Source organism: Psammomys obesus, unplaced genomic scaffold (genome assembly GCF_907164565.1).
Source record: "Psammomys obesus unplaced genomic scaffold, mPsaObe1.curated_primary_1811, whole genome shotgun sequence".
NCBI classification, from domain to species: Eukaryota; Metazoa; Chordata; class Mammalia; order Rodentia; family Muridae; genus Psammomys; species Psammomys obesus.
In genome coordinates, this window is record NW_026585504.1 from 41,805,565 (window position 1) to 41,831,666 (window position 26,102).

General features: G+C 38.9%; 1 protein-coding gene and 1 non-coding gene across 4 annotated transcripts in view; both read right to left on the reverse strand.

Annotated features, from left to right (window-relative positions):
* Window positions 1-205: 205 nt before the first annotated feature.
* Ckap5 (cytoskeleton associated protein 5) overlaps window positions 206-26,102 on the reverse strand; it is a 97,009-nt gene continuing 71,112 nt past the window's right edge. For all 3 annotated transcript variants that reach the window (XM_055600719.1, XM_055600709.1, XM_055600728.1), the window contains 20 exons: window positions 24,957-25,151; window positions 24,443-24,578; window positions 21,657-21,745; window positions 18,503-18,628; window positions 16,235-16,384; window positions 15,582-15,785; window positions 15,273-15,408; window positions 14,570-14,763; window positions 11,566-11,738; window positions 10,125-10,298; window positions 9,775-9,895; window positions 7,023-7,202; window positions 5,718-5,905; window positions 5,062-5,137; window positions 4,594-4,782; window positions 4,374-4,511; window positions 3,852-3,935; window positions 3,296-3,455; window positions 1,089-1,240; window positions 206-928 (listed from right to left, as the gene is read on the reverse strand). In XM_055600719.1, coding sequence (XP_055456694.1) covers window positions 689-928; window positions 1,089-1,240; window positions 3,296-3,455; window positions 3,852-3,935; window positions 4,374-4,511; window positions 4,594-4,782; window positions 5,062-5,137; window positions 5,718-5,905; window positions 7,023-7,202; window positions 9,775-9,895; window positions 10,125-10,298; window positions 11,566-11,738; window positions 14,570-14,763; window positions 15,273-15,408; window positions 15,582-15,785; window positions 16,235-16,384; window positions 18,503-18,628; window positions 21,657-21,745; window positions 24,443-24,578; window positions 24,957-25,151 — 3,105 coding nt within the window. In that variant the 3' untranslated portion in view covers window positions 206-688. The remainder of the gene's footprint in view (window positions 929-1,088; window positions 1,241-3,295; window positions 3,456-3,851; window positions 3,936-4,373; window positions 4,512-4,593; window positions 4,783-5,061; window positions 5,138-5,717; window positions 5,906-7,022; window positions 7,203-9,774; window positions 9,896-10,124; window positions 10,299-11,565; window positions 11,739-14,569; window positions 14,764-15,272; window positions 15,409-15,581; window positions 15,786-16,234; window positions 16,385-18,502; window positions 18,629-21,656; window positions 21,746-24,442; window positions 24,579-24,956; window positions 25,152-26,102) is intronic.
* Window positions 14,935-15,045, reverse strand: LOC129675298 (small nucleolar RNA SNORD67). The gene has a single exon (XR_008719888.1). It is a non-coding gene; the product is annotated as a small nucleolar RNA SNORD67 (small nucleolar RNA).

Sequence of the window (26,102 nt, forward strand, 5' to 3'; positions counted from 1 at the left end):
CCGTGGGTCAGCATGTGGACAATGGGCCAGCAAGTCTCTTCTGGGCCAATGGAACTAAAACCCCAGTTCACGAATTAAGGACCTCAGCAGGCCGTAATAAACCCCCCTCTACCAGGGCTCAATACCCATCTTTCCTTAAATAGGTGACAGAAAACAGTTGCCCAGCACTCCCAGACATGGAGCATCAGAGCATCTTTGGAAATAGTATAGTTAATGCAAACTTTATTTATAAAAGACTCTTTAAATTAGTTGTCTCATGCCATGCATTCATACAGAATACAGTGTCCCTTCAGGGCTACAGGAGAAGAGCTCACAACTCAAAAGGAACTATTAAAAGTGTTTCTAATGGCTGAAAGCTAGGAAAAATTAGGACAATTTTACAAATGAGCCATTAAAACAAAACAAAACAAACAAACAAACAAACAAACAAAAAAGATATGGAACCTACTCTGAGTGAGGGAGCAGCTGTTTAGAAGTCTGTACACTAACCTAACCCAGTCAGTCTTCTAGAGGCAGCGCTGATGGGGAAAAGCAGAGCGTGCGCAGGACTTGCCAGCATTGCTCTTCCTTCCCCATCTGCAGTCTGATCCAGCCAGTTTGTGTACATGAGGCCTGCCGTGGCCATTTCACACTATAGGATGCCTAGGTTAGTAAACTAGAGCTGGAGAGTGCTGAGGGATGGGCAGCTTCATTTGCGACTACTCTTTATTCTCTCCAGTCTCTTTTTTAAGTCATCAATGTTAGCTGTGGAGGAGGAGGTCATGGTTCCTGCAGAGTGGGTCTGGTTGGAATCCAGGTCTGAGTGCTGGTGCTGCTCCCGGGACTCCCGTAGCTGTGAGAGCTTGCTGTGGAGCATGTCTGTGGAAGAGGCAACTGGAGGAATTGCTGGTTTGGAGAGCAAAGAGGTCAGCGGAGGTCGGTCTTCTTGCTATTGAGAAAAAGAGAGACACTGTCTAAGTTCAAGGGAAGCAGCCAAGATGCAACTCTGCAGCAGCGTATACCAAGGTCAGGCTACTCTGCTGTAGGCCAACCTGTCCCCAACTCTTGTCACTGCTCTCCATCCCCATACACAAAGAGAGGAGCAATACCTTTGTGTTGTCAAGACCACACCGCTGTCGGAGAATTTTTAGCCTTTCCAGGTAGACGGATGGCCCCACTTCTTCTCCATTTGTGTTACCTAGAGAGGACACTGTGCTTGTCGGGGTGGGCACACATGTGACCTCCATCTGAGGGGAGATGCCTAGGGAGAAAAATGAAGGAAGCACATGCAGATATCCACATACCCCAACTTCCAGACTGCCATGGTCAATCATTTCTAGGGCTCAGTGGCACAGCATAGGTTTCATAACTAAATCCCTAGCAACAACATTTTTGTTTTGTTTTTTGAGACAGGGTTTCTCTGTGTAACAGCCTTGGCTGTCCTGGAACTCACTCTGTAGACAAGGCTGCCCTCGATCTCATAGAGAGTTGCCTGTGTGCACCACTATGGCCCGATAACAATAAAAAATTTTGAGCATCTGAGTGTCTCCACTGTACCTGAAAACCAAAAAAAAAAAAAAAAACCCACAGGATCTACCTGGACTTGGTGATACAGGCTGGTCTCAAATATACAACCTAAACTTTATTAGAACATCAAGACACAAAAGGGCTGTCTATCTAAACCTTGGTTATGTGAAGGATTGTATACCAAAAATCATAGGGCTGACACAGGCAATCTGAAATCCCTAAGCGACTTCTAAGTATATGATGAATGCCCAACTGAAAAATGAGTGTATACGGAGGAATCAGTTATGCTTGGGCTGAATGATGCAAAACAGACAGGTTTTTCAAATCTACAGAGAACAAGAAGCTCAAGGGATAGTACTATCCATCAATATTCTTGGAGGACAACATCAATTCATCTTGGTTCCTGAATTTCCAACAAGGAACAGTCATAAAATGCAGCATGTAAAAGACCTAACTTACTGGGCTGGGGAGATGGTTCAGTGGATAAAGTGCTTGCCATGCAAATGTGAAGGCTGGAGTTTGCATCACAAGAACTCAAATAAATGCTGTGTAGGCACAGCAGTCCACCTGAAATCTCAGCACACAGGAGGCAGAGCTAAGAGATTCCCAGAGCAAGCTGGCTTGATAGAATAGATGAATCAGTGAGCTCTAGGCTCAAGCAAGAGACCCTGCCTCAATTTATAAAGTGGAGAACAGTGAGCAGTAAATAGAAGCAGGCATTCAACATCATTGCTGGTCTTCCACAAACTCCTGCAGCTGCACACATGCCCATACACATATAGACATTACTGCACACACACAAACTCCAGAAAAAAAAAACCCACACAAACGTAACTTGGGGCTGGGACATGGCTACGCAGTTCGGAATACTGGTTCCGCTCCTAGGGGACCCATGTTTGAATCCTAGCACCTATATGTAAGCTCACAATTATAACTCCATTCCAGAGGATCTGATGCCTGGCCTCTTCTGGCCTCCAAGATATGTGGTGCACAGATATATAGCAGACAAAACAAAATACTCACACACAGAATTAAAAAACCAAAAAAAGTGCTTGTCTTATATTTTATAAGGTCCTGGTGTTTAATCCCCAGCACCATAAAAGCAAGGCAAGGTGGCAAAAACTTGCAGAAAGGGGGCTGGAGAAATGGCTCAGAGGGCAAGAGTGCTTCTACTATGTGTTCTACCAAAGGACCTGGGTTCAATTCCCAGCACCCACATGGCAGCTTACAACCAAGGGATCTGACAACTTCAAACTAATGCATATAAAATAAAATAAATTACTAAAAAAACAAAACAAAACAACAGAATGACAAAGCCAGTGCAAAGGCCCAAAGGCATGTGTCAGAAACGTTTCAGAAACAGTGAGGGGGTTGGTGGGGCTGGAGAGCAATAGATGAGGACCCAGAAGTGGCAGGGATCAGACAACCCAGGACTTTGAAAGGTATTTGCCGTCTGGAAAAAAGCTGGCAACTCCTGATGCTATATGTGGAAATGTGCACAGAAGAGTGAAGATGGAAGGAGAACAAACAGCAAAGTATTCTGACGCAGTTTAATAAGAGAGAACACTGTTTTCCACTAAGGTGTCAGAGTGGCGGTAAGGAAGAGGTGGGAGTGGACCCTGCATATGGTTTTCAGGTAGAGCCAAAGGGTTTCCTGACAGAGAGGAAGAGACCAAAAGCTTTAGTTCTCACCAAACTAAGGTAAAGCTGGTATCAACAAGAATGCCAATGGGGTAGGTGGCCTGCAACTACTTTAGCCTATTTTTGGAACTGTAACAGGAAACCACACCTGTTGATGTGGGAATGCGGCCTTTGCCTTCCCTTTCCATCTCAATCACTCGAAGGCCTCTCTCAACATAACTCTGAAAGAATTGTGAGGAATTTTTCAGAAATGGTTCAATGTCAGCATCTGAATATTTCTTCTTATATTCATATAACTCTGCTAGGCCCTGGTTAAAAAGAAAAAGAAAAGGTGGGGATGGGTATAAGTTAGTGTTCCTTATCCACAAGATAGACCACCACCTATTTGGCTTAACCCCTTCCCTTCCCCCTTATTCCTCCCTACACCCCTCCTTCAGGATTTCTGTAGACAAGGTCTTGTTATGTAACTCTGACTGGCCCAGAACTTCCTATACAGATCAAATTGGCCTTAAACTTACAGCAATCCTATTGTCGCAGCCTACTGAGTGCTGAGATTACAACTGTGTACCAAAACACCTGCCTTTTTGCTTTTCTGAGACAGTCTCACTTTGTATATAATCAGTCTAGTCTCAAACTTGCAATCTTTACCTCAGCCTTCTAAGTGTCACGTGCTACCATACCCAGCCTTAAGCTTCCATTCTCACCTCCTTAGTGTTCTCTTTAGAGCCAATCTTCTTAAAGATCTCAGCTAAGAAATCATTTACTTTGGCCTTTGATGATTTTTCATCCTAATAAATTGAAAAACACAAAAGGACTGGTTAGAGTTGAATTATTAGTTAGAAACAGATGAGAGGACAGATACTAACAGAAAATATTTCAAAATATGGGCCTTACTGGTTTGGTTCTGCTGGTGCAGAAAGCCCAGAGCTGAAAAGCTTAGAGCAGTAACATTAGTACTCTGGTTGTGAGTACCTCCAGCTTGAGGATTTCACCTCCACTCTGAGGGCAAGCTGATTCATTTCTCCTAGTTAAGCAGAGCTCACAGTGGACTTATCCAGTGAACAACTGAAGTTTTGGGCACAAACACAGAACTCTTTTTTGGGGATCAAAAGGCATGTGTTCACTAAAGTGTTTTAAAATTCTTAGGCAGAAATGGTTATAGCAGCAAACCAAGAAACTGACCACTCCAATCCCAAAGCCTTTCGCCTAGAACTCAGAGCACTCACTATCCGAGACGCTCCCTTTTCTGTTTCCTTCTCACACTTGCTTCCACTCTGCTCCATACTGTGCTTCATCATCCGACAGAGGTGTGCTTCCAGCTCAGACTCATTCTTATTGTCAATCATTGTGAGGTGGTCTAGGATCTGAAGGAGACAAGCACATGTAAGTGTTAGCAATGGCCCGTCCATGAAATTCACTCAGAGATCAATTGCTGTTCTTACTCACCTTAGGTCCTTTTAATTTGCATAAGGTATGCAGAAGGGTCTTTAGAGTCCTTATAGGAAATTCACTTTTGCATTGCTTCAGCTTCTCTTTGGGAAAGACCTTCATGAAAATGTGGATGTCTAGAAGAATTCTGTCTAGGTTAATGCTGTTGATGGTGTCAGGCAATAGTCGAACCATTCTCCATAGACACTAATAAAATAAGAAACAAGGAGGTGGAGAGATGGCTTAAGATGGTTAAGAACACCACTGGCTACAGCTGGGTGGTGGTTGAGGCAGAGGCGCATGCTTTTAATCACAGTGATTGGGAGGCAGAGGAGGTGGATCTGTGAGTTCAAGGCCAGCCTGGTCTACAGCTCGAATTCCAGGACAGCTAGGGCTATACAGAGAAACTCTTGAAAACAACCCCTCTCCCCAAAAAGTGATTAAACCTTTGAAAAAAAAAAAGAGATGAACTCATTTCAACTTTACCTTCATAACAAGCTCTGAGAATTTGGGAGAACTAGCTGTTGCTAGCAGGCTGTCCTGAAGTAATACAAGCAGGGCACTGGAAAAACAAATGGCATTAATAAATTTTAAATCTTCATTTTTAAAGCTACTAACTGAAGTGTGAATATTCTTTATCCATCTAATAAGCAATTCATTAATTATGATAATTATTAAAAATAAGATAAATCTTTAAGGTTTTATTATTTAAAAATTGGTAAAGCTTGTCACTTTTATTCTTTTTATTGCCATTAGCAGCTGAGAGACAAATGTAATGCTAGAGATATAACTGGTATATTTAACTGTCCTATTCTAGAATATTCATAATAATATTACTAGCTTTAGCCTGAAATACATCTGATTCATTTAGAAGAGAGTAATAAATCATCTTATTAGGCAAACTTGAAATTTACAGCTGACCTGGTGATTCTTATCCTCTTTTCTCTACTGAGAGGAATGCTTCTCAGTGCTAGGATTATAGGAGTGTGCCTGTTCCCACAAGTGTTGGGGGAAACCCAGGACTCTGTGCAATCGGCAAGCACTCACTAACTGAAGCATACCCTCAACCTTGACTACTTTATTTCTATGTGTAGATAAATGAGAGGTTATCCCAAGCTTTGCTGATAAGGGTATAAATATACCTGAGGATATTGGTCTGGTCTGATTTCTCCAAAACCTTCACCACCAAGAGGTTCACAGAACGAATCACCTGTTGTCCTTCCTCTAGATCTTCAATCCGAGAATCCAGCATTAAAGTGATCAGGCCGTGCATCAGGTCTTTCAGTACTCCAGTGGAAGCCTCCCGGGCAAGGCTTTCTATCTGAAATAGCTATCCAGTTTTAACTGTGTTAGGGAGGTTAAAACTCAATATATGGGACAAAGAGGAAAAACATAGTTGGTATATTCTAGTCAATATTCAGCTATATATATTGACACAGGCCTTGCTGTGTACTAGGTGACCAATACTTTAGACTTCAAAGTGCTGCTATTGCATCCTTGTACTAACACACCTGGAACAATTATACCGCATTTTAAAAACCTCTGTCAAAAATAAATAAATAAATAAATAGATAAAGAAAAAAAAAAAAAAAAGATAAATAAATAAATAAATAAAACCGTCACATTTCAGTAATAGCCAGAATTCATTGTTATGCTTCTTTTCTGCTGTATTTTTGATACATGGCTATCTGTACAAAGCCAAACAGGACCTGCCTTGCTTGTAGAAAAAACTGGCAGGAAGAACAACACTGGAAGAAATAAGCATCTACTTTATATCCTAACTGTGGGAGTCGAAAAGCCCTGAATGAAGAACTCTTGAGTAAATGTGTGCTACTGACATGGTCCATATCAAGGACTCTAGCCTCAGCCCTATGGGAGTGGCCAAGCCTTCTCTGCCTAAGGTACAGAGAAAAACAGCAAAGCCTTCTTCAGGGTCCAAGACTAGGTGTTGACAGTGTGTGTAGAAAATTCCTCAATAGCCCCCCCGCCCCAACCATGGTTATGGCCTGAAGAGTACTCCCCTACAGAGACTGATCCTACTGAGATTAGCTAAATCCATTTCCTTTATCCAGCCATATAACATAACCCCCATCTCCTTGTTTATCTGTATGCAATAACCCTGCCTCTCTGTTCAATTCTATGTAATAAATATGCTGAGCTTCTGAGATGCTGAGGTTTCCCCATCTGAAAGCCCACACCACCCAATCCCAGCTTTTCTGTGGTTCTGTTTGTCTTTTCTTCACTTACTCTCCACTCCAGCTGTGCTGGATGAGGCACCTGACAATTAGGTAACATTTAATGCAAGAAGCCAACAACTGGCCACGAGACTCATGGATAATTTTTCCAAGTAACACAGGCCTCACTTGAGCATCACCACTGACTCTGGCTTTAGAAGCTGGTGGGTTGATAGATCTAAGAGAAACTCCATGTCTACAGAAATGTCTTACCGAAATCATGTTGCCAATGATACAGCTATATAACTTGATGATTTCATCCTTGTCCAACTTCTCATCTGCCATGTGTGTACTGTAGATGAGTCTTAGCTGCATGAACGTTGCTATCAGAAACTGATCAATGTGGCCAGACATAGCTTCAGCTTTGTCTTCCTGCCTCAGGACCTCATCAATCTGATAATAAAAATTCCAAGCTGTAGTTTCCAAGCTTTATGAGCAGCAGAAAAATACTATAAGACATGTTTCTATAGGAGAATTCATTAGCAAAGCACTTATTTTACCTAACAAGAAATTCAGTAACATTAAAAGTAACTATCCTTAGGAAAGCAATCATTCTACATATATTTTACTGAGCAAAACAGTATTAAGTGAATTAATCAGAGATGCTATTCTAAGAGACTTACTGCTTACTTCAGGAAATAATCTCTATGCCTAAATGTTCAATTTATTAAAAAGAATACTCTTTTTTAGTACTTTTTAGACAGTGTAACTATTAAACCTTCCATTAAAAAAAAAAGAGAGAGACATGGCACACATCTATGAGCTTAACACTTTGAAGGCTGAAAAGCAAAAAGGATTTTATATTTGAATTTAGCCAAGGCTACATAGCCAAGTTCCAGGATATCCTGGGCTAGAGTGAGAACCTTCCTTTAAACAAATAAACAAAAACAGCAGCAACAACAAAAACCTAAAACAAGTAACACACATGCACACAGATGAAGAGCTCAGTGGTAGAGCATTTCCTACTAAGTTTAAGACCTTGGGGTTTGATCCACAGTACTATTAAACAAAATTTAAAAAGACAAAACAATCCCAACAACAAAAACTAAAAAAAGTAACAAGCAAAAGAACCCCATTTACCAAATGAGACTCAGAGAACTCAGATTTTACTCAGTCTAAACCAAAAGCTAGTTTTTTTCATGTCCAGTGTTTTCCCTACTTTAGTACATTAATTGTCATGATGATAAAATGCTCTGTAAAAAAATAAGCTCTTATACACTAATATAAAGGTATACTAGGCATATAAAGTAGATTTTTATAATCTTATATTTTTATATAATTATTATATATAGTATAGTATCTATACAAGGCTTTGGGAGCACATTTATTATACAAGGATTATATGTATTTTTCTGCATCTAGCACCCCCCCCTTCTGAGTCAGGGCTTCACTATGTAGCCCTGGCTATCCTGGACCTCACTAGGTAGATCAGGCTGGCCTTGGACTCACACAGATCTGCCTGTCTATACTTCCAAGTGTTAAGATTAAAGGCATGTGCTACCATGTCTTGCCTTGCATCTAGCTTTTTTTCTTAAATGACTTTTCATTGATGTACACTAGTATTACTAGTGTTGTGTCAGCATCTCTGTGAGGGTGTTGGATCACTGAGAACTGGAGTTACAGACAGTTGTGAGCTGCTATGTAGGTGCTGGAAGTTGATCCTGTGTCCTCTGGAAGAGCAGCCACTATTCTTAACCACTGAGCCAGCTTTCCAGCCCTTCATCCAGCTTTCTAATTCCATGGAAAATTATGAAAATCCCTGAAGTCACAACTCTCTGAAGGAACAACTTTATTTTTGCAAGCAGCATTAAGGAGCTGGAGAGGCATTGGCTTAGCAATTAAGACAGAACTTGATGTTCTTGCATAGGACTGGAGCTTCGTTTCCCAGCATTCTCATGGAACTGTCTCTTACAGCTATCTCAGTAGCAAGGAGTCTAATGCCCTCTTCTGTATTCTGTAGGTACCAACCTATATATGATTGTGCATACATGCAGGCAAAACACTCATAAAAACAAAACAAAAATTTAGAATAGTGGTTCTTAACCTTTCTAATGCTATGAGCCTTTATTACAGTTCTTCATGTTGTGGTGACCCAACCATAAAATTATTTTATTTCTACTTCATAACTGTAATTTTGCTACTATTATTTACATTATCATAATGTATTCTGGGTTGTGAGTTTAGCCTTTAACGGCTGAGCCATCTCTCCAGCCCCATTATTGTAATGTAAATATTTGATATGCAGGATATCTGATATGTGACCCTTGTGGGGGTTGAGAGTCATAGATTGGGAACCACTGCCTTAAGGGGGGATTGGCAGCATAAGAGCTTATGCATTAACAAATTTTTCAATCATTTCTTTACTGATGACTCTCCACTGTTTGTAGTTTAGTCATTTATCTGCTGTATGTTATAATAAATTAAAGTCTTTGAGTGTATACATCCTTAGGTGCTTTCATTCTTAGAGAAAGCATACTGTTTGTTTTCTTTTGGTGGAAACTGAACTCAGGGCCTTGCAAATGCTAAGCATGCACTATACCAATGAGCCACACTTCCAGTCCTTATAGCAAAATGCACCCATGAGACTGGCATGGTGGCACATGCCTAATTCTAGTACTCAGGACACAGAGGTGTTTGGATTGTTGAGTTCAGGGCCAGCCTGATCCACATGGTGTTCCAGAATAGTCAGAGACCCTGTCTCAAACAAACAAACAAACAAACAAACAAACAAACAAACCCAGCACCCACCTGGCAGCTCATAGTTGTCTGTAACTCCTGTTCCAGAGGATCTGATGCAAATGATGACTGAGTGGTCCCTGTTGTCTTTTTTTTTTTTTAAATCAGGGTAATATTCAACACTGCCTACATGCTTCAGTACTGTTACCACACCAGTGTGCAACCCATTATCCTTACAAGGCTCTACATAGATCAATGGAATCACTATTATGGGAAGTATCCCCATTACCTGTGTCAGAGCTTGGATACTTGTGTTGATGTCACCACTGGCTACTTGAGAGATAATGAAATTGATTGTGGAAGCTGTATTACTGTGCATGTCATCAAAATGTGGAGAAACAGCCCGGATCCTAGACAGTAAATCAAAAGGAAAAATTCAATCTGTATTCCAAGACATTTTAGTGAGTGAGAATTACACAATTCTCTACTAAATCCAGGTTTTAATAAAGATGTTACTATCAGTCAGGCAGTAATCAATTCTAGGAAGTTTTAACTGCATACTTCCACAGTGGGCTCTTTTCAGGTATGCATTCTAATAATCACAAACTGTTCTCATTTAGTTGAAAATGCTGAACTTACTTAGGTTCAGGAATAAGGACAGGTTCAAAAATGTCATCCAGTTTGTGCTGAACAAGTTCTGGCATTTCACAGCGGACTGTACCATTGTCATTCTCAATCTCATCTAAATCCAGCTGAAATTCTCGTCGAACCATCTGGGCTGCTTCAGGATGCCCACTCATGCTTCGAGCTTGACTAAAGGAAGCAAAAAGAGGCTCCTGAACTAAGAGGGATTTCTTAACACAAGGATAATATCAGCATTGCTAGCTGCCTCAAAGCTTGAAGACAGATGTTCAACTTCTGGTTTCAGCCCCTCTGAAGGATGTTAGTTTTTGAGTTTAAGAAGGTGCTCGAAGTAACAACACTGATTCAGGATTATCCTAAGAGAGCAGGAAGCTTTAATTTGTGCTTAGATTACTGTATGATGTCTCATTTGGAAAAGCTAACAATCTTGTACTTCTATTCCATTTGGAGCAGAAAATACTTACACAGATTGAAAATCTATTACTATGAGACAAAATATTAATAATAATATAAACTGGATGTCCCCTACCCTCTCTGTGAAATTAACCAGTGTTCAATTTCTAATCATAGGCATCTTATGTACATTTTATAGTTTCAAAAGATAGTCATTATTTTTTAAAGAAGTCACTCTTGATAGGACAGGGCCAGTATTATATAGTTATGCAAAATTTTCACGTTTGGTTAAAATTATACTTATGGCACACACAGCCCCAAAATAGTGCTGTCTTATTTAGAAGGCACTATTTTGAATCCCTTAAGCCAGTTCTGAGATGCATGTATCTTATTTTAGCCTTATCTCAAGAACAGCTAATTGGGTCTCGTGTGTGTGGTGGTGCACACCTTTAATCCCAGCACTCTGAGAAGCAGAGTCAGGTGGATTTCTGTGAATGCAAAGCCAGTCTGATCTACATGGTGAGCTCCAAGACATCCATTGACTACATAAAGAGATCCTGTCTCAAACAAAACAAAACAAAACAAAACAAAACAGTAAGAATAAAAACAACAAAAACAAAAACCAGGAACCTGAGCACAACAAAAATAAAGAAGACTTTCCTGGGAAGCCTGACATTTATGGCCACCCTCTCCTGGCCGGTTTTAAGAGCTAGTTACTCTCCAGAGGGGATGAATCCATGTCAGAAGTTAGAAAGATATAAGAGCCCTGCTAACGAGAAATTAGCAGGCAGTACTTACATCCTATAAGTGCGATACATAATTCTGTCCACGGAAAAGCAGTGAAAGAAGGCACAAGACCATTTAGAAGTGGTTTTGAGACAAAGACAATGAAGAATGAAAGATTAAACATTTGGTTATAAGACATTAACCCAGACAATCTGTCATGCATGATAATGACACAAACTCTTATGTTACAGGACAAGCTCTGAGCACACAAAGCTAAATCCATAGAAATGCTAGCAGACAACTGTCTATCTTCACATACTTAAGTTTGGAGGACATGTCCTCTGCTGGTCCCTTGCGTAGCATGTTGGCATTGGAATTTATATTCTGTGTGCGCTGAGGTTTCTCTTCAGCTTGTTTCACTGGTGCAGTAGAGGGTCTCTTTGCCGATCGTCTTATCCTTTCCTCAAGCATGCTCATGTCCTTTTCAGAAAGCTATAAATATTCAAAAATTAGCACACCCATTTACTAAAATACAAATCCTAATTGGATGACTCCAGAATTATCCACTGCAAGCCTGGTGTGGTGGCTCACACTTGTAATCCCAGTACTGGGAGGCAGAGGCAGGCAGATCTCTGAGTTGAAGGACAGCTGGTCTGCAAAGCAGTCTGGTCTACAAATGTTCTCTGAGTTCAAGGACAGCCTGACATACAGAACAGGTTCCAGGATAGCCAGGAGCACAAAGAAAAACCCTATCTTTATTTATTTTTTTAGTCTTATAAAATTTTTTTATTTAATATTATTTTATGTGTATTGGTGTGAGGGTGTCTGACTCATTGGAACTAGAGCTACAGACAGTTGTGAGCTGCCATGTGGGTGCTGAGAACTGAACCCATGTTGTCTGGAAAAACAGCTCTCTTAACCAGTGAGTAATTTCTCCAGCCCCAAAACTGTCTAAAAAAAAAAATTACCCATTGCTGGGTATTATATCTGTTATTCCACCTGAGGAGACTAAGTTCAAGGACAGCTTGGGCAACTCAGCAAGACTTAGAAACAGTTTTTAAAAAGAACTAAGAATATAACTGATAGAGTATACTTAAATGTGTAAGACCTTGAGTTCAGGCCTCAGTAAAACACACACACACAGGCACACTCACACACATCCCTAATTTTCACACAGGAGAAAAATAGAAGCTGTTAAGTAAGAACAAAATTACTTTCAATTATCTCCATTAGAGGACTAGAGAGATGGCTCTGTATTATAAAGCACTTGTTACTCTTGTAAAGGACGTGGGTTCAGTTCCCAGCACCCGCATGGTTTCTCTGTGTAGCCACAGCTCTCCTGGAAGTCATTCCGTAGACCAGGCTGGCCTCAAATGCACAGATCCATTTGCCTTTGTCTCCTGACTGCTGAGATAAAGACATGCACCACCATTGTAGAGATTTTTTCTTTTTTTAAAAGACAGGGTTTTTCTGTGTTAACAACCCTGGCTATCCTGGAATTTGCAGAGATCCTTCTGCCTTTGCCTCTTGAGTACACCATGAGGCCCAGCTATAACTCCAGTTCTAGAGGTTCCATGCTCAATTCTGGTCTCTGTAGACAAAAGGCACACATATGTACATGAAGGCATTAAAAACAAAATCAACCAACCAACCAAAAACACAAAAACCCTTAAAAACAAGCAAAACCAACCTACTACATTATTTCTAAAAAGTGCTTCTTTGTACTTATTTACTTATTTGTGTTTGTGTGTGTTCACACAAGCACTGCAGCACTCATATAAAAGTTACACAACTTGTGGGAGTTGAGTCTTTCCTTTCACAATGTGGGTTTCAGGCTTGGTTGCAAAACAACTTTACATACTGAATTATCTTGCTGGCCTTCAAATCACTATAGTATTAAGTAAACTACCATTAATATCTTCACAGTTATAAAAACAACCCATGAAAGCAAAGGATACAAAAGTAAATGTTAATAATAACAATCAAAAAGCTAAAAAATTTAGGGCTGTAATGTTTGTTCAGTTGGTAGTATGCTTGCCTAGCATGTTCAAAGCCTTGGTTTGACACTCAGCATTATATAAAACTGAACAGTTACAAGTACTAGTAATTTGAAGATTCAGGACATAGGGGTAGAACCAGCAGTTTAGGGTCTTAGACCAGGCATGGTCTAAAAGCTCACGCCTTTAATCCCAGCCCTGAGGGGTGGGGGAAGAGAAAGATCTCTAGGAGTTCTGAGCCAGCCTGGTCAAAAAGCCAACTCAAGGACTATTACATAGAAAGACCATGCCTCAAAACAAACAAACAATCAAGTAAAAGAAGTCCAAGGTATTTAATGGCTACATGGTGAGGTTGAACCTGGCCTGAACTATATCAAGCTGGAAAAAAAAAAAAAAAAAAAAAAAGGAAGTTTGATTTGTTGCTACTAACAAATGTGTCTATGGGCAAGATTTTTCACTTTTGGTCATTTGTAAAACTTCTACTTGTTTTATGTCCTTCACTGGTGATAAAGGAAACACAATGATTTAAGTATAGTGTACTAAAATGGTGCTACTATAGTAGCCCATGGCTGAAACTTGGTCCATATATCTAACAACGTTCCTAAGAGGGCATTGTTAAATAAAAATCAAATGCATTAAAAACCATAGAGCAGGGGGCTGGAGAGATTGCTCAGAGGTTAAGAGCACCAGCTGCTGTTCCAAAGGTCCTGAGTTCAATTCCCAGAAACCACATGGTAGATCATAATTATCTACAGTCAAATCTGGTGCTCTGTTCTGGCATGCAGGCACACATGCAGAACACTGTATACCTAATAAATAAATAAAAGACAAAAACAAAAATACCACAGAGCAGACTGCCATGCAGAATTTAAAATCTAGACTAGTTCAGACTTGATTCAAAGACAGCTCATAAACAAACAAACAAACAAATAAATTTATTTATTTTTAATTTTTTGAGACAGGGTTTCTCTGTGTAGCCCTAGCTGTCCTGGAACTTACTCAAGACCAGACTGGCCTTGAGCTCACAGAGATGGACCTGCCTCTGTCTCCCCAGTACTGGGACTGAAGGCGTGTGCCACCACTACCACTACCCAGCTTAGCCCTCATATTTTAAGTAAACAGCTGTGAATTAAAAAATAAAAAAAGATAAAAGGTAAACACAGAAAACGTGTCCAAAGCATATACTGGACCTAGGATATCTTGACAGGTTACGTTTAGAAACTGATGAAACTCCTGTATAGCTGAGATGGCAGGAAACCCAACACCTAAGAAACCTTGGAATTCTTTTCACAACTTACTGACAAGGTACACAGAAATGTCACTCACATTTCCAATCAGTTTGAACACCTGATCTCCATGCACGTTGTACACTGTTACAATGGTGTTGAGGGCAGCATTCCGTACAGCATTGTCTCGGTCTCCTATGTGAATAGCTATTTCCTTTAAGGCTTTTCCTGGGGTTGGCTGACACACATTCATACCATAGGACTCAACTAGGCAACCTAGCTCTTCCAGGCACTCTATTAGGGAAGAAAGACCAGATTAATGAAACCCAAAAACATGTGGTATAGAGGCTTCTATAACTTTCCTTTGGCACACATAAAATACTAAAATTTTATTTTGGCTCATTCTAGATTTTTTTTTCTTTTACAATACAAATGGTTTTAGAAGTGTTCATGACAGGGTATGCCTGTGAGTCAGATGGCCCCTGTGCACTTGATTTTGTCACCAGGGTGGTACTGAGTGGTGCCTGTATCACCTGATACTCTGGCTCCACCAGTGTGCAACTCATCACTCTCACAGTGTGAATAAGAAAGTTGAAATCAACTACACAGACACTGAATAAATTTCATTTCTCATTTATAAATGACTTGTTGAGAATTATTTGTGTAAAGACTCACACTTTAATTTTTGGAGGCTACAGATATATAGCTTGGTGTAAGGCACTTGCCCAGCACATATGAGGCTCTGAGTCAGCACTCAGAAACTCTAGAAAGAGAGATGGACAGATATAGATGCTTCGCTTTACCTGCTCTCTGCTTAGAGTTTTTGGACTTGGTCCCTTCCATGATGAAGGGGAACATCTTGCTAGCTGGATAGACAAGGCACATCCGATTCAGGATGGCACGGACATCTTTACGAATGACATCCTTTGGTTCTCCAACCTAGTTAACAAGAAATTATAGAGACCTTTTCTGAGTACAGTGGTTATTTCATGCATTACTGTATCTTCAAAGGATTTTGAGGATGAAAGGAAGTACCATCATATCATAAATTAGAGAATAAAAAAGTTTAAGAACCAAGGTTAGCTTAGAACTCAAGGATGAAAATATATTACCTTGAGGATGAGATAGGGGATAAAGGAAGATGCTTCATTCTCAGTAAGATGGTACTCTTCCTCACTCAGCAGGGTGAAGAGCAATTTTAAATATTCCAGTGCTTTCATTAAGACGCTTGTATTGGTGTCAAAAAACCGGAGGGTGAGCCATTTTAGGATAAGATCCAGGCAACCGATAACACCTTCTTTTTCACTCTCCAAGTGCTTAAAATAAAAAAAACCCACAGGTAAGACTGTATATAAACTTAAATTCTATAAAATGATTTATTTTTATGTGCACTGATTGGCGTTTTGCCTGCATGTATGTCCTTGTGAGGGTGTTGGATCCCTTGGAACTGGAGTTACAGTTGTGAGCTGCCAGGAATTGAACCTGGGTCCTCTGGGTTAAGAGCCAGTGCTCTTAACTAACTGCTGAGCCATCTCTCCAGCATCTAATTTCTTAAATTGTACTGGTGCCCCAAAGAAAATATAAGACTTTTAAACCTTCAATAGAATCCCCCAAATACACTATTATTTATTACACCATCAAATGAGATAGCTCTACAGAGAACATGGTGTATTCTACTTCTTCAAGACATTCAACCTTGTGACCACTTCACAGCACTCCATATTTTTATATTCCTGAAACAGGTATTTATCGTTTGAAGACTTACATCAACCATGACTGCCAGGGCTTTATTGTGATGCTGAAAGTCTGAGTGAAACATTTCATCTTGTAACCATTTAGCCACACAGCTAGACATCTGAGTCTTCAGCTGTTCAATGTATTCATCACGTGGGGTAGTAAAATTCCACTTTAGCACCTGAGAGAAAAAAATAGAAAGGCACTGAATACAAAGAGTTCAACTGAAACAAAGTTGAGAGTCACCTGTTGCAGTTGAAGGACCTAACTTAACCTTTTATAGCTTTTTTTTTTGGGACAGCGTCCTGCCATTTATTACTGACTGGCTGTGAATTCATAGTAATCTTCCTGTCTAGTCTTTTTAAGTTTTCTGTCTGTGCAGTAAATTCTTTCTTGCTTCGTGGATTCCTTGGAGCTGGAGTTACGGCCACAGTTGTGAACTATGTGGGTGCTGCAAATCAAATCATAGTCCTCTATGTGAATAGCCTTCAGTTTAAGCTTGACTTGAGTTCAATTTCTGGCACCCATATGGTGAAAAGAAAGAACTGACTCCTACAAGTTACGAGGTGGTGCATGCCTTTGATCTCAGCACTCAAGAGGCTAAGGTTGGTAGACCTCTGAGACCAAGGTCAGCTTGGTTACACAGTGAGTTCAAGGACAGGCAGATCTATGTGGAGAAACCTTGTCTCAAAGAAAAGAAAAAACAAAGAACAAAAGAAAGTGATTTTTAAAATTTTTGCCATGCTGGCTGGTAGAAGGCATTTAGATAGATCTAGCCTGATGTACATAGCTAGTTCTAACCACCCAGGGGTACATAGGAAGAATATGTCCCAAAATAGAAAAGAAGATGTCTACCAGGGTATGGATTTAATACTAGGCAAGAGTTTTACTACTGAACTGTATTTCTAGCTCCCCAAAACAACTGAATTAGCTACATATATGGTTGTTATAAAACTTGCATTTTATATATTACAAGAATTAAAACAGTAGCCCACTAGTATGTCCAACTGATTGTAATCAACAAACACTTTTTTTCTGTTTAAAAATATTAAAAAATTAAAAATGTTGAAAATACTAAATCATCTATTTAGAAAAGAAATGGGCAATTAGGTACATTTTTAAATTCTCTTTATAAGAATTACTTTTCCTTGCCCAGCATGGTAGCACTATAAACCCCTCCCCCACCACCACATATGTGGTGTATGTGTTTTGTATGTGTAGCCTTGGCTGTCCTAGACTCACTTTGTAGACTAGACTGGTCTTGAACTCACAGAGATCCTCAGGTGTCTGCCTCCCAGGTACTGGGATTAAAGGTGTGCACACCATACCCATCGGTAGTTCATCCCTTTAATACCAGCACTCATGAAGCAGAGGCAGGAGAATCTCCGTGAGTTTGAGGCCAGCCTAGTCTACAAAGTGAGTTCCAGACAGCCAGGGCTACAGAAAGTTTGGGAAGAAAAGAAGGAAACAAACAAACTAAATAAATATCTTCTCTTTTGAGATAGGGCCTCCCTAAGTAACTTTAAGACCTCTGGAAAAGCACACAGTGCTCTTAACTTCTAAGCTATCTCTCTAGCCCCTAAGATGGTCTTAAAACTTAGAATTTTGCGGCCTCAGATTCTTCAGTGTTGGGATTATAGGTATGTGCTATCAAGCCCATATTGGAAAAACAAACGAACAACTTTTTATTTCTTTTTCAAGACAGCATCTCAGTATATGTCGCTGCAGATATTCAATCCCGTTGTGAACCCTGAGCTTGTGAACTGTGAAAACCTGCTTTTAGTTGCAGAGTGGCTCAGCCCCAGCACACAACCTTTAATCCAAGTGCTTTCTGTAAACAGGTTTAAATAAAGTTAACAAGAGGCGGAGCAAGAAACCAGCTGACAGGAAATATACAGAAAGGGGGGACATTGAGAGAATTTAAGACTATTTAAGACATTGTGGAGACATTTGGTTTTTTCCTTCTGGGATGTGAGCTGAGTAGAAAGATCAGCTGGGTGCTTTCTTTGCCTCTCTGCACTAGTAGGTTTTCACCCTAATATCTGACTCCGGAGTCTTTATTGGTAAAAATTAAATGATTGGGATTTTCATTCTTTAAAACAACAACATATCCCTGGCCGGCCTGCTATGTAAACAAGGGTGGTTTCAAACTCAGAGGCCTGCATTCAAATTCAGAGATCAGCCTGCCTCTGCTGGGATTAAAGGTATATGCCATCACTCCCAGCCTGAAAAACTTTTTTGATTAACAAAATAAAAACAAGCAAGCAAAAATCCCCACAGATTCTTATCATTTCCTTACCTTTAATCCTTTCTCATCTTTCATCCTTTGCTCCTTTCCATTTGGAACAACAATAAAAATAGGCCCAGATTTGTCATCATCTTCCTTTAAGGTGGTTTTGCTTGGCACTTTCTTTCCTTGTGCACTCTACAACCAGAGTTAAGAGAATACTGATTAGGTAGGCCACTTCTGACGAATATATGCTACTGCCTAGCAAGAGAGCATTAGCCAGGGAAATCACTATACATTATATTCCAACATGAAAGAAAATGATCAGCACATGACTCTTACATGTAACATGCTTCTGAATGAGACAGAGTCCTGCTATGTAGATCAGATGCAACTTGCAATCCTCCCACCTCAGCCTCTTCGGTTCTTGACTATACATATGTACTATAAATGTTTTAAGTTATATTATGTGACTCTCCATTAGCTATTGAGCTAGAAAGGTATATTAACTCCAATTAATTTAGGCCACAGACAATATTTGCTAGGTAGTTTTCTTCCTTGAAATCTTTAATACTAGCAGGGCACATGATTTTAATCCCAGCACTCAGGGAGGCAGGGGCAGGTAAACTGATGTGAGTATAAGGCCAGCCTGGTCTATACAGCCAAGGCTACAAAAAGAAAGCATGTCTGAAGAAACCAAAATAAAAAAATCTTTATTATTTTTTTCTCTTAAGCTAGCGATACTTTGTGTAGCCCTGGCTGTCCTGGAACTCACTCAGTAGACCAGGATGGACTCAAACTCAGAGATCCACCTGCTTCTGTCTCCCTGAGTTCTGGGATTAAAGGCATGGGCCACCACTGCCCAGGCTCTTTAATACTATTTATATATTTCATGTTAATGCTATTTGAATGAATGGCACTTACACAATTTACAACACTTATTTGAGAAAGCTCTATTTTTCTCTATGTATTTTTCTTTAAAGTATCTCTACCAAGGTGTAACTAAGGTACTATAAATCTGTTCCTAAAGAAATTTGCTGTAAACATATTAAATATTTAGTTTTCAAAAATTATATGACTAAAATATTTTTATCAGATAGATGATGAATAATACATATGCTTAAGGTAAAATCTGAATCTTATTGAAATAATTATAAATGTAGCAAAAGTTAATGTTTCTAGTTGCCCAGAATTTCTTTCTTATTACTGACATCATTCAGTCAAAATAAATATGAGGTTAAGTGAAAGTACTCTGAAAGTTTTAGGAAAAAAATGTCCAATTAATAATAGAGTAAAAAAATACTTCAAAGCACTTTTAGTCAAAATACTGAAACATTTGCTCACTTTGGGATCAGGATGAGAAGAGGATAGGAAGAGAACAATCTTACTAGATAGTTTAGAAGATAATTAAACTAAGTAACTCATAGACTTAAAGGACCTACTCATAAGGAAGAAAAAGTTGGCTGGAAACTCACTGGGTAGCGTAAGAAGACTTTGAACAATTGACAGTCCTCAGGCATACTTGGAGTACTGAGATTACAGGCGTGAGTCACTATGTCCAGTTAATATTTATAGTATTTAGAAGAACACCCAGAAAACATCCACTCTATGATGGTGGTACAATAATAAATATGCTGAACAATAAAATTCCTTGTCTTACATTTTTTTTGTTCACTTGTACTCGGCTACTAACACATGTTTCTTCATTTAAATTTAGTATGAGGATTTGTTTATTTAACAGAGTTCTTTAATTTTCCCTTTATTAAACAATAAGCAGTCTAAATGGAAGAAAAATGATGAATTGTACATATGTTTATTACTGAAATAATTATAAATGTAGGAAAAGTTAATTTTTCTAGTTGCCCAGAATTTCTTTCTAAATACTGGTATCATTCAGTCAAAATAAATATGAGATTATTAATAGGAAAGTGCTTTGAACGCTTTAGAGACCAGCTCTGTGCATTGATAGAGAACTGACGATACTTCTGTTTTGATTCCAACACAATTAAATGAAAACACTGCCCAGGGAATATTAAAATGGGACATGTGATTGTATTTAAGTCATGGAACTCCACATGGATACTGAAATGGTTGGTGGTTCAAGTACAAAAGGTATGGCTATATAGACTAATCAGAGTGGGTCTGGAGAATGGCTCAGAAGTTAAGAGTATTGACTCATCTTCCAGAGGACTCTGGTTGAATTCCCAACACCTACATGGTGGCTCACAGCCATCTGTGGTGTGGGTTCCAGGGGACATCTCTTCTGGCCTACACGAGCAATGCATCCATGTGGTGCACAGACATACACACAAGCAAAAAATCCATACATATAAAATAAATCAATTTTAAAAAGTATTTTTTATTAGTTTTAATTTTTAAAAGATTTACATTATTAGTCTAAGTGTTTTGCTTGCATGTATTTACATATACGACACCACGTGCATCTGGTGCTAGTGGAGGTCAGTAGAGGGCACTGGATCCCTGGGATAGGGGTTGTGAGCCAACATGTGAGTGCTGGGAATTGAAGTCAGGTCCAGTGCAAGAGCAACAAGTGCTTTTAATTGCTGACCCAATTCTCGAGCCTCCAGTGAATGTAAAAACAAACAAACAAACAAACAAACAAACAAGCAAACAAAAAAGCCCACAACTTGGAGTACCTTTAAGTCTGATGACCTAATTGAGGCACATGAAGGAAGGTGATTATCTTCAAATACAGACCATCCAAAAGTGTTGATTTTCCTAGGGCTCACAAAGCATATGCTGTCTTTCCTAAATTTTGGAAAGCTTTTTTTGAAACAGGATCTCACCATGTATGTAGACCAGGCTAGCCTCAAACTTGCAGAAATCTGTCTACCTCTGCCTCCCTAGTGCTAGGATTAAAGGTATATGGCACCATGTCAGACTCTTTTTCTTTTCACTGGTGCAAAGAGTTGGAGATCTCCATGACAGCACCTTGTGGAAACAAATGACTGTTTTGGAATCTGATTAATATATAAGCCATGGTCTCAGTACACAGAGCTCCCCTAACACACATAAGTCCTAAGTTTTATCTCAATGTAGCAAAAAATGAAATCAATAAAACAAAAGAAAGTTCCATAAATACTTATTTTAATATTATCAAGAGCAGTGATAGTCTTTCATACATCTGTGACCTTTACTAACTGAGTGACTCAGTGTAAAAAAAATTAAGATAAAAGAACTATGTAAATATGTAGAGTTAACAGACCTTTGCTTTGGAAGAAACTCCTGGAGCTTTAGCCTTTTTCAGATCAGGCTTAGCTTCTATGTTGCTGGAAACAGAATCTTCAACAGGTACTTTGAGGAGGGAAAAAAAGCATATACTTTGTTAAATTAAAATCATTTATCCTAAATACATTAAAAACATAGTAATTTTTAAAAAAACCTTTGTAGTCTTAAATGTATCAATATATAGGCAGGTAAAGATTTTTTCCTAGTCTTAGTTTCTCTTTAAAGGTTGGGTAGAGTGGGACATGCCTATTGTTTTCGCACTTGGGAGGCAGAACCAGGGAGTTTGCTCCAAGTTTGAAGCCATGATCTTCCTTGTGAGAGGAAAGAGTGAGGGGATCAAAATAAAGGATATATGGGAAACATATGCTACTTTGTAAACTAATTAAGAAATTAAAACCAAAAGCAAACAAAGCAAAAGTTTGAGGTACTCTACCCTGATGAGTAAAGGTTATTAACCTAAAATAAAACAAGCAGGTACTACATTGTTCTTAGTTACCCACAAGAGCTAGATGGCTGAAAACACCATGTTAGAGGTAGAAGAAAGGTGGAGTGTTGTGGAGTTCTGTCTTCTGGGTATGACTGGCCATTGTGCTCGTGAACATCTTAGCTGTGATAACCTGCACCAAGATTTTATAAGGCAGGCAAATTTCTGAGTTCCAAGGCCAGCCTGGTCTACATAGTAAGACTTTTTCTTAAATAAAACAAAACAACAAAAGACCCATCAACATTTTATCATGGGTGAGAAATGCTCATAAGGTACCATTTTCCCCCTGAGGCTATATACAGATAGTTGATAGTTGCTATTGGGAGAGGGGCTCACAAGGCCTCACCCCTTTATGAGGGTCCTTTGGCAGTTCATGGTTGGTTGTGGAGTATGGGCTGACTGACTGAATGGCCACTGGTGAGCTGTCCATGCTTCTGTATACAACCTTAATTAACCTCATTTTGGTAAGAAAAGAAAAAAACAAGAAGATGTGAAAGTAGGAGGAAGGGTATGATGATTATTGGGAACTGGAGGGAAACGAGAGAACAATAAAGGATAGTGAAATGTCATAAGTAAACTCACTGTGTATAATTAATATGCTAACAAAAATAAAAGGACATCATATATTAAAAAAGACTGAAATTCAAAGCCAGTAAGATATCAAATATTCAATAAACATGTCCTATTGTGTATCTTTCACATGACAACCTTGTTCCAGCAGTTTCCTCTGCCCTTCCAATTTCTAATGTGCATGTCATAGTTTCAATTTACATTTTTTTTTCATAAAAAATACCACGATTAGTCATAATGGCACAAATAAAAACAGAATTAAATAATAGTGGCCATTTACTTTTCACATAAGAAAAATAAATTTTGCTGGGTGTGGTGGCACACACCTTTAGTCCCAGCACTGAGGAGGTAGAAGTAGGCAGTTCTCTGAGTTTTAGGTCAGCCTGATCTAAGTTTCAGGACAGTGAAGGGCTATATAGAGAACCTTTCTAAAAAAAAAACAACAACAACAAAAACAACACACAAACTAAAAAGCCAGGTAGTGGTGGTGCATGCCTATAATCCCAGCATTCAGGAAGCAGAGGCAAGTAAATCTCTGAAACAAATTAAAAAAGAAAAAAAGAGAAAAAAATTTTCAAATAATTTTTGGAAAAGAAATTCTTTTAAAGCATGTTACAGAATTAATTCAAAGTGTCTCCTTCTAATGTAATGATACTTAAATTGCACTTTAAAATTTTCTTTAAATAACAGTCAAGAGTACTTTTTGTTACATTAATATTTCTTTAAAGGTAGGAGCTGCCATCACTGAAATTATCTTCTAAACAATATTCCAATAAATATTAAACTTGAATATACACTTGGATAAAACTTTTGCATAATATAAAATTTCTAGCTTCATAATATCAGCAAGTTCTAACTCACTTAACAGAAAAAAACTGTTTTGCTAAATCATTAAGTCTAGAAATCAAGTGGCTATAGGTTAAATACTATCAACTTTTTTTTTTTTTTTTTGTCAGGATCTCTCTGTACAGCATTGGCTGTCCTGGAACTCACTCAGCAGACCAGGCTGGCCTTAAACTCACAGAGATCCAAGTGTCTCTGCCTCCCAAGTGCTGGGTGTGCCACCACTGCCTGGCTATTACTGACTTTTAGTATCAGGATTATCAGACAATTTTTTAAAATTAAAATATAGGGGTTCAGATAGACTTCAGTGGTAGGTTGAGAGCTAGATATGGTCAGTATTATGCAGTCACGTGTGATTAAGCAGAATTTCAGGGTGGTTCAAGTACTATCTGACCTTGTGAAAATCACTAACCTCCCTGCTTTCATGTTGTTAAAGTAGATTAAGCTAGATGTTCCCAACTCTTCTTCTAACTAGGATGTCCAATGATAGAAAATAGCTGTAGAAACCTTAAAAACAGTATGGAATAATTCTTCTTTTTCTTCTTGGTCTGTTCTTTTCAAAACAGGGTTTCTCTGTGTACCAGCCCTGGCTGTCCTGAAACTCACAAAGATTTGCCTGCCTCTGCCTCGTAAGTGCTGGGATTAAAGGCATGTGCCACCACCAACCGGCTGGAAGAATTCTTGAAAGCAATATTTGAACTACTATATCTTTATGACACAGAAAACAAATAATCATCACACCTTTAGTACAGATTCTGACATGAGTACTTGACAAATGTTTAGAAAAAGAGGTGAGGAAATGAAATGAAAAGATTATCAGACTGGCTATGTTCTGAGTTCCTTCAGGTCATTTTCAAAGTTATTACCTGGCGTAGGCTGATATTTGGCTGGAACTGACCCTCCCATTGGTTTGGACATTGTTTTAGCAGGTGCAGCGGGCTTTGATGGCATGTTAGCTTTGGCCTTTTCCAGCATGGCCAGTACTTGATCTTTAGAAGTTGGCTAGAAAGACAAAGCAAATTAAAGTTGACATAAGCAATACATTCATACTGAGATTATTAAAAGATCTGCTACTAAACAAATGTTTGAGCTCCTACTTTTGATTCACCAATGAAGAAAAGGAGGCAGCACAAAAATAAAAGAAGTGACATACATTATGAAGTCACATTTGATTAACTACCATTCTAGAAGGTAATTTGTACTCCTGTTGGTCACCAGATTCTTCGAAGATCTACACTGTTAAAATTTTTTTTGTTCTCATTAGAATGTCAGATTGAGTGCCATTGTACGTGATATCTTTTGCATATATAAATATATATGTGTGTGTATCTTAGTATTTTCCTAATAGCTTTTAACACTGCTAGTCACAAGAACTAGTACCTTTAGTTTCCCAGTAGCCTTGGCCATTTTTTCATATCCTAAATGCATCATAAAGAATGGCAAAGCATCTTGGGCCTTCTTTCGTACATCTCCATTTCTATCTTCTAGACAGGAATACAGATGAGGAACACAAAGGATAAGGTCTGTGGGAGTGGAACGAAGGGTAGGTAGTTTCTCTGCCAGCCAGCCTAGAAGCTGCCAATAAAAACAAACAAACAAAAAAGAAAACACTAGTCAAACATTTTAAATGACTGGTTACTACGATTAATGTCAGACTTAACAATATTACCTTTTTTATGTTTATTTTTTTTATATATGAGGGCATGCCAGAAGAGGGCATCAGATCACATTACAGATGGTTGTGAGCAACCATGCAGTTGCTGGGAATTGAACTCAGGACCTAGTGGAATGAGGACATGTACACAGTTTGCACACATTCAATCACTGAGCTACACCCTGACCCTTGAATTAGATTTTTATATTTATTGGAGGTAGGTATGTCTATGTGGTTAGAAGATGCTTTGTGGAGTCCATTTTTCCTTTCCACATTGTAGACACCAGGGCTCAAATTCCAGTGATCACATTTTGAGGGTGAGTACTTTTATTCCCTGAGCCATCTTTCTGGCTCTTAATTTTAGTTTTGTTTCTATGAGATGGAGGCTCAAATACCCCAGAATGGCTTTACTCTTAAGTAGCCAAAGATGTATTTCATTTAAAATTCATCATTATCATTTTAATTTTGAGACAGATCTTCTACATAGTCTTGTCTGTCCCAAAACTCTCTATGTAGGTTGCCTCTGCCTCTTGAGTACTGGTATGGTATGGTGTGCCACCATACCTTGATTTTTTTAAAATTTTTTTTAAAGATATGGTTTCTCTGTGTGACTGTGGCTGTCCTGAAACTCCCTCTGTACACCAGGCTCATCACAAACTCAGAGATCTGCCTATGGCCCCCTTCAAAGTGCTGGGATTAAAAGTGTGCAACCATCAATTATCACTATTTCTTACTTTAACAATTTTGATTGTTGTTTAATGATAACTGTAATTGAAGTTTTGGTTTCTTTTTAAACTCATGTTATGTTATGTTATGTTATGTTATGTTATGTTATGTTATGTTATGTTATGTTATGTTATGTTATGTTATGT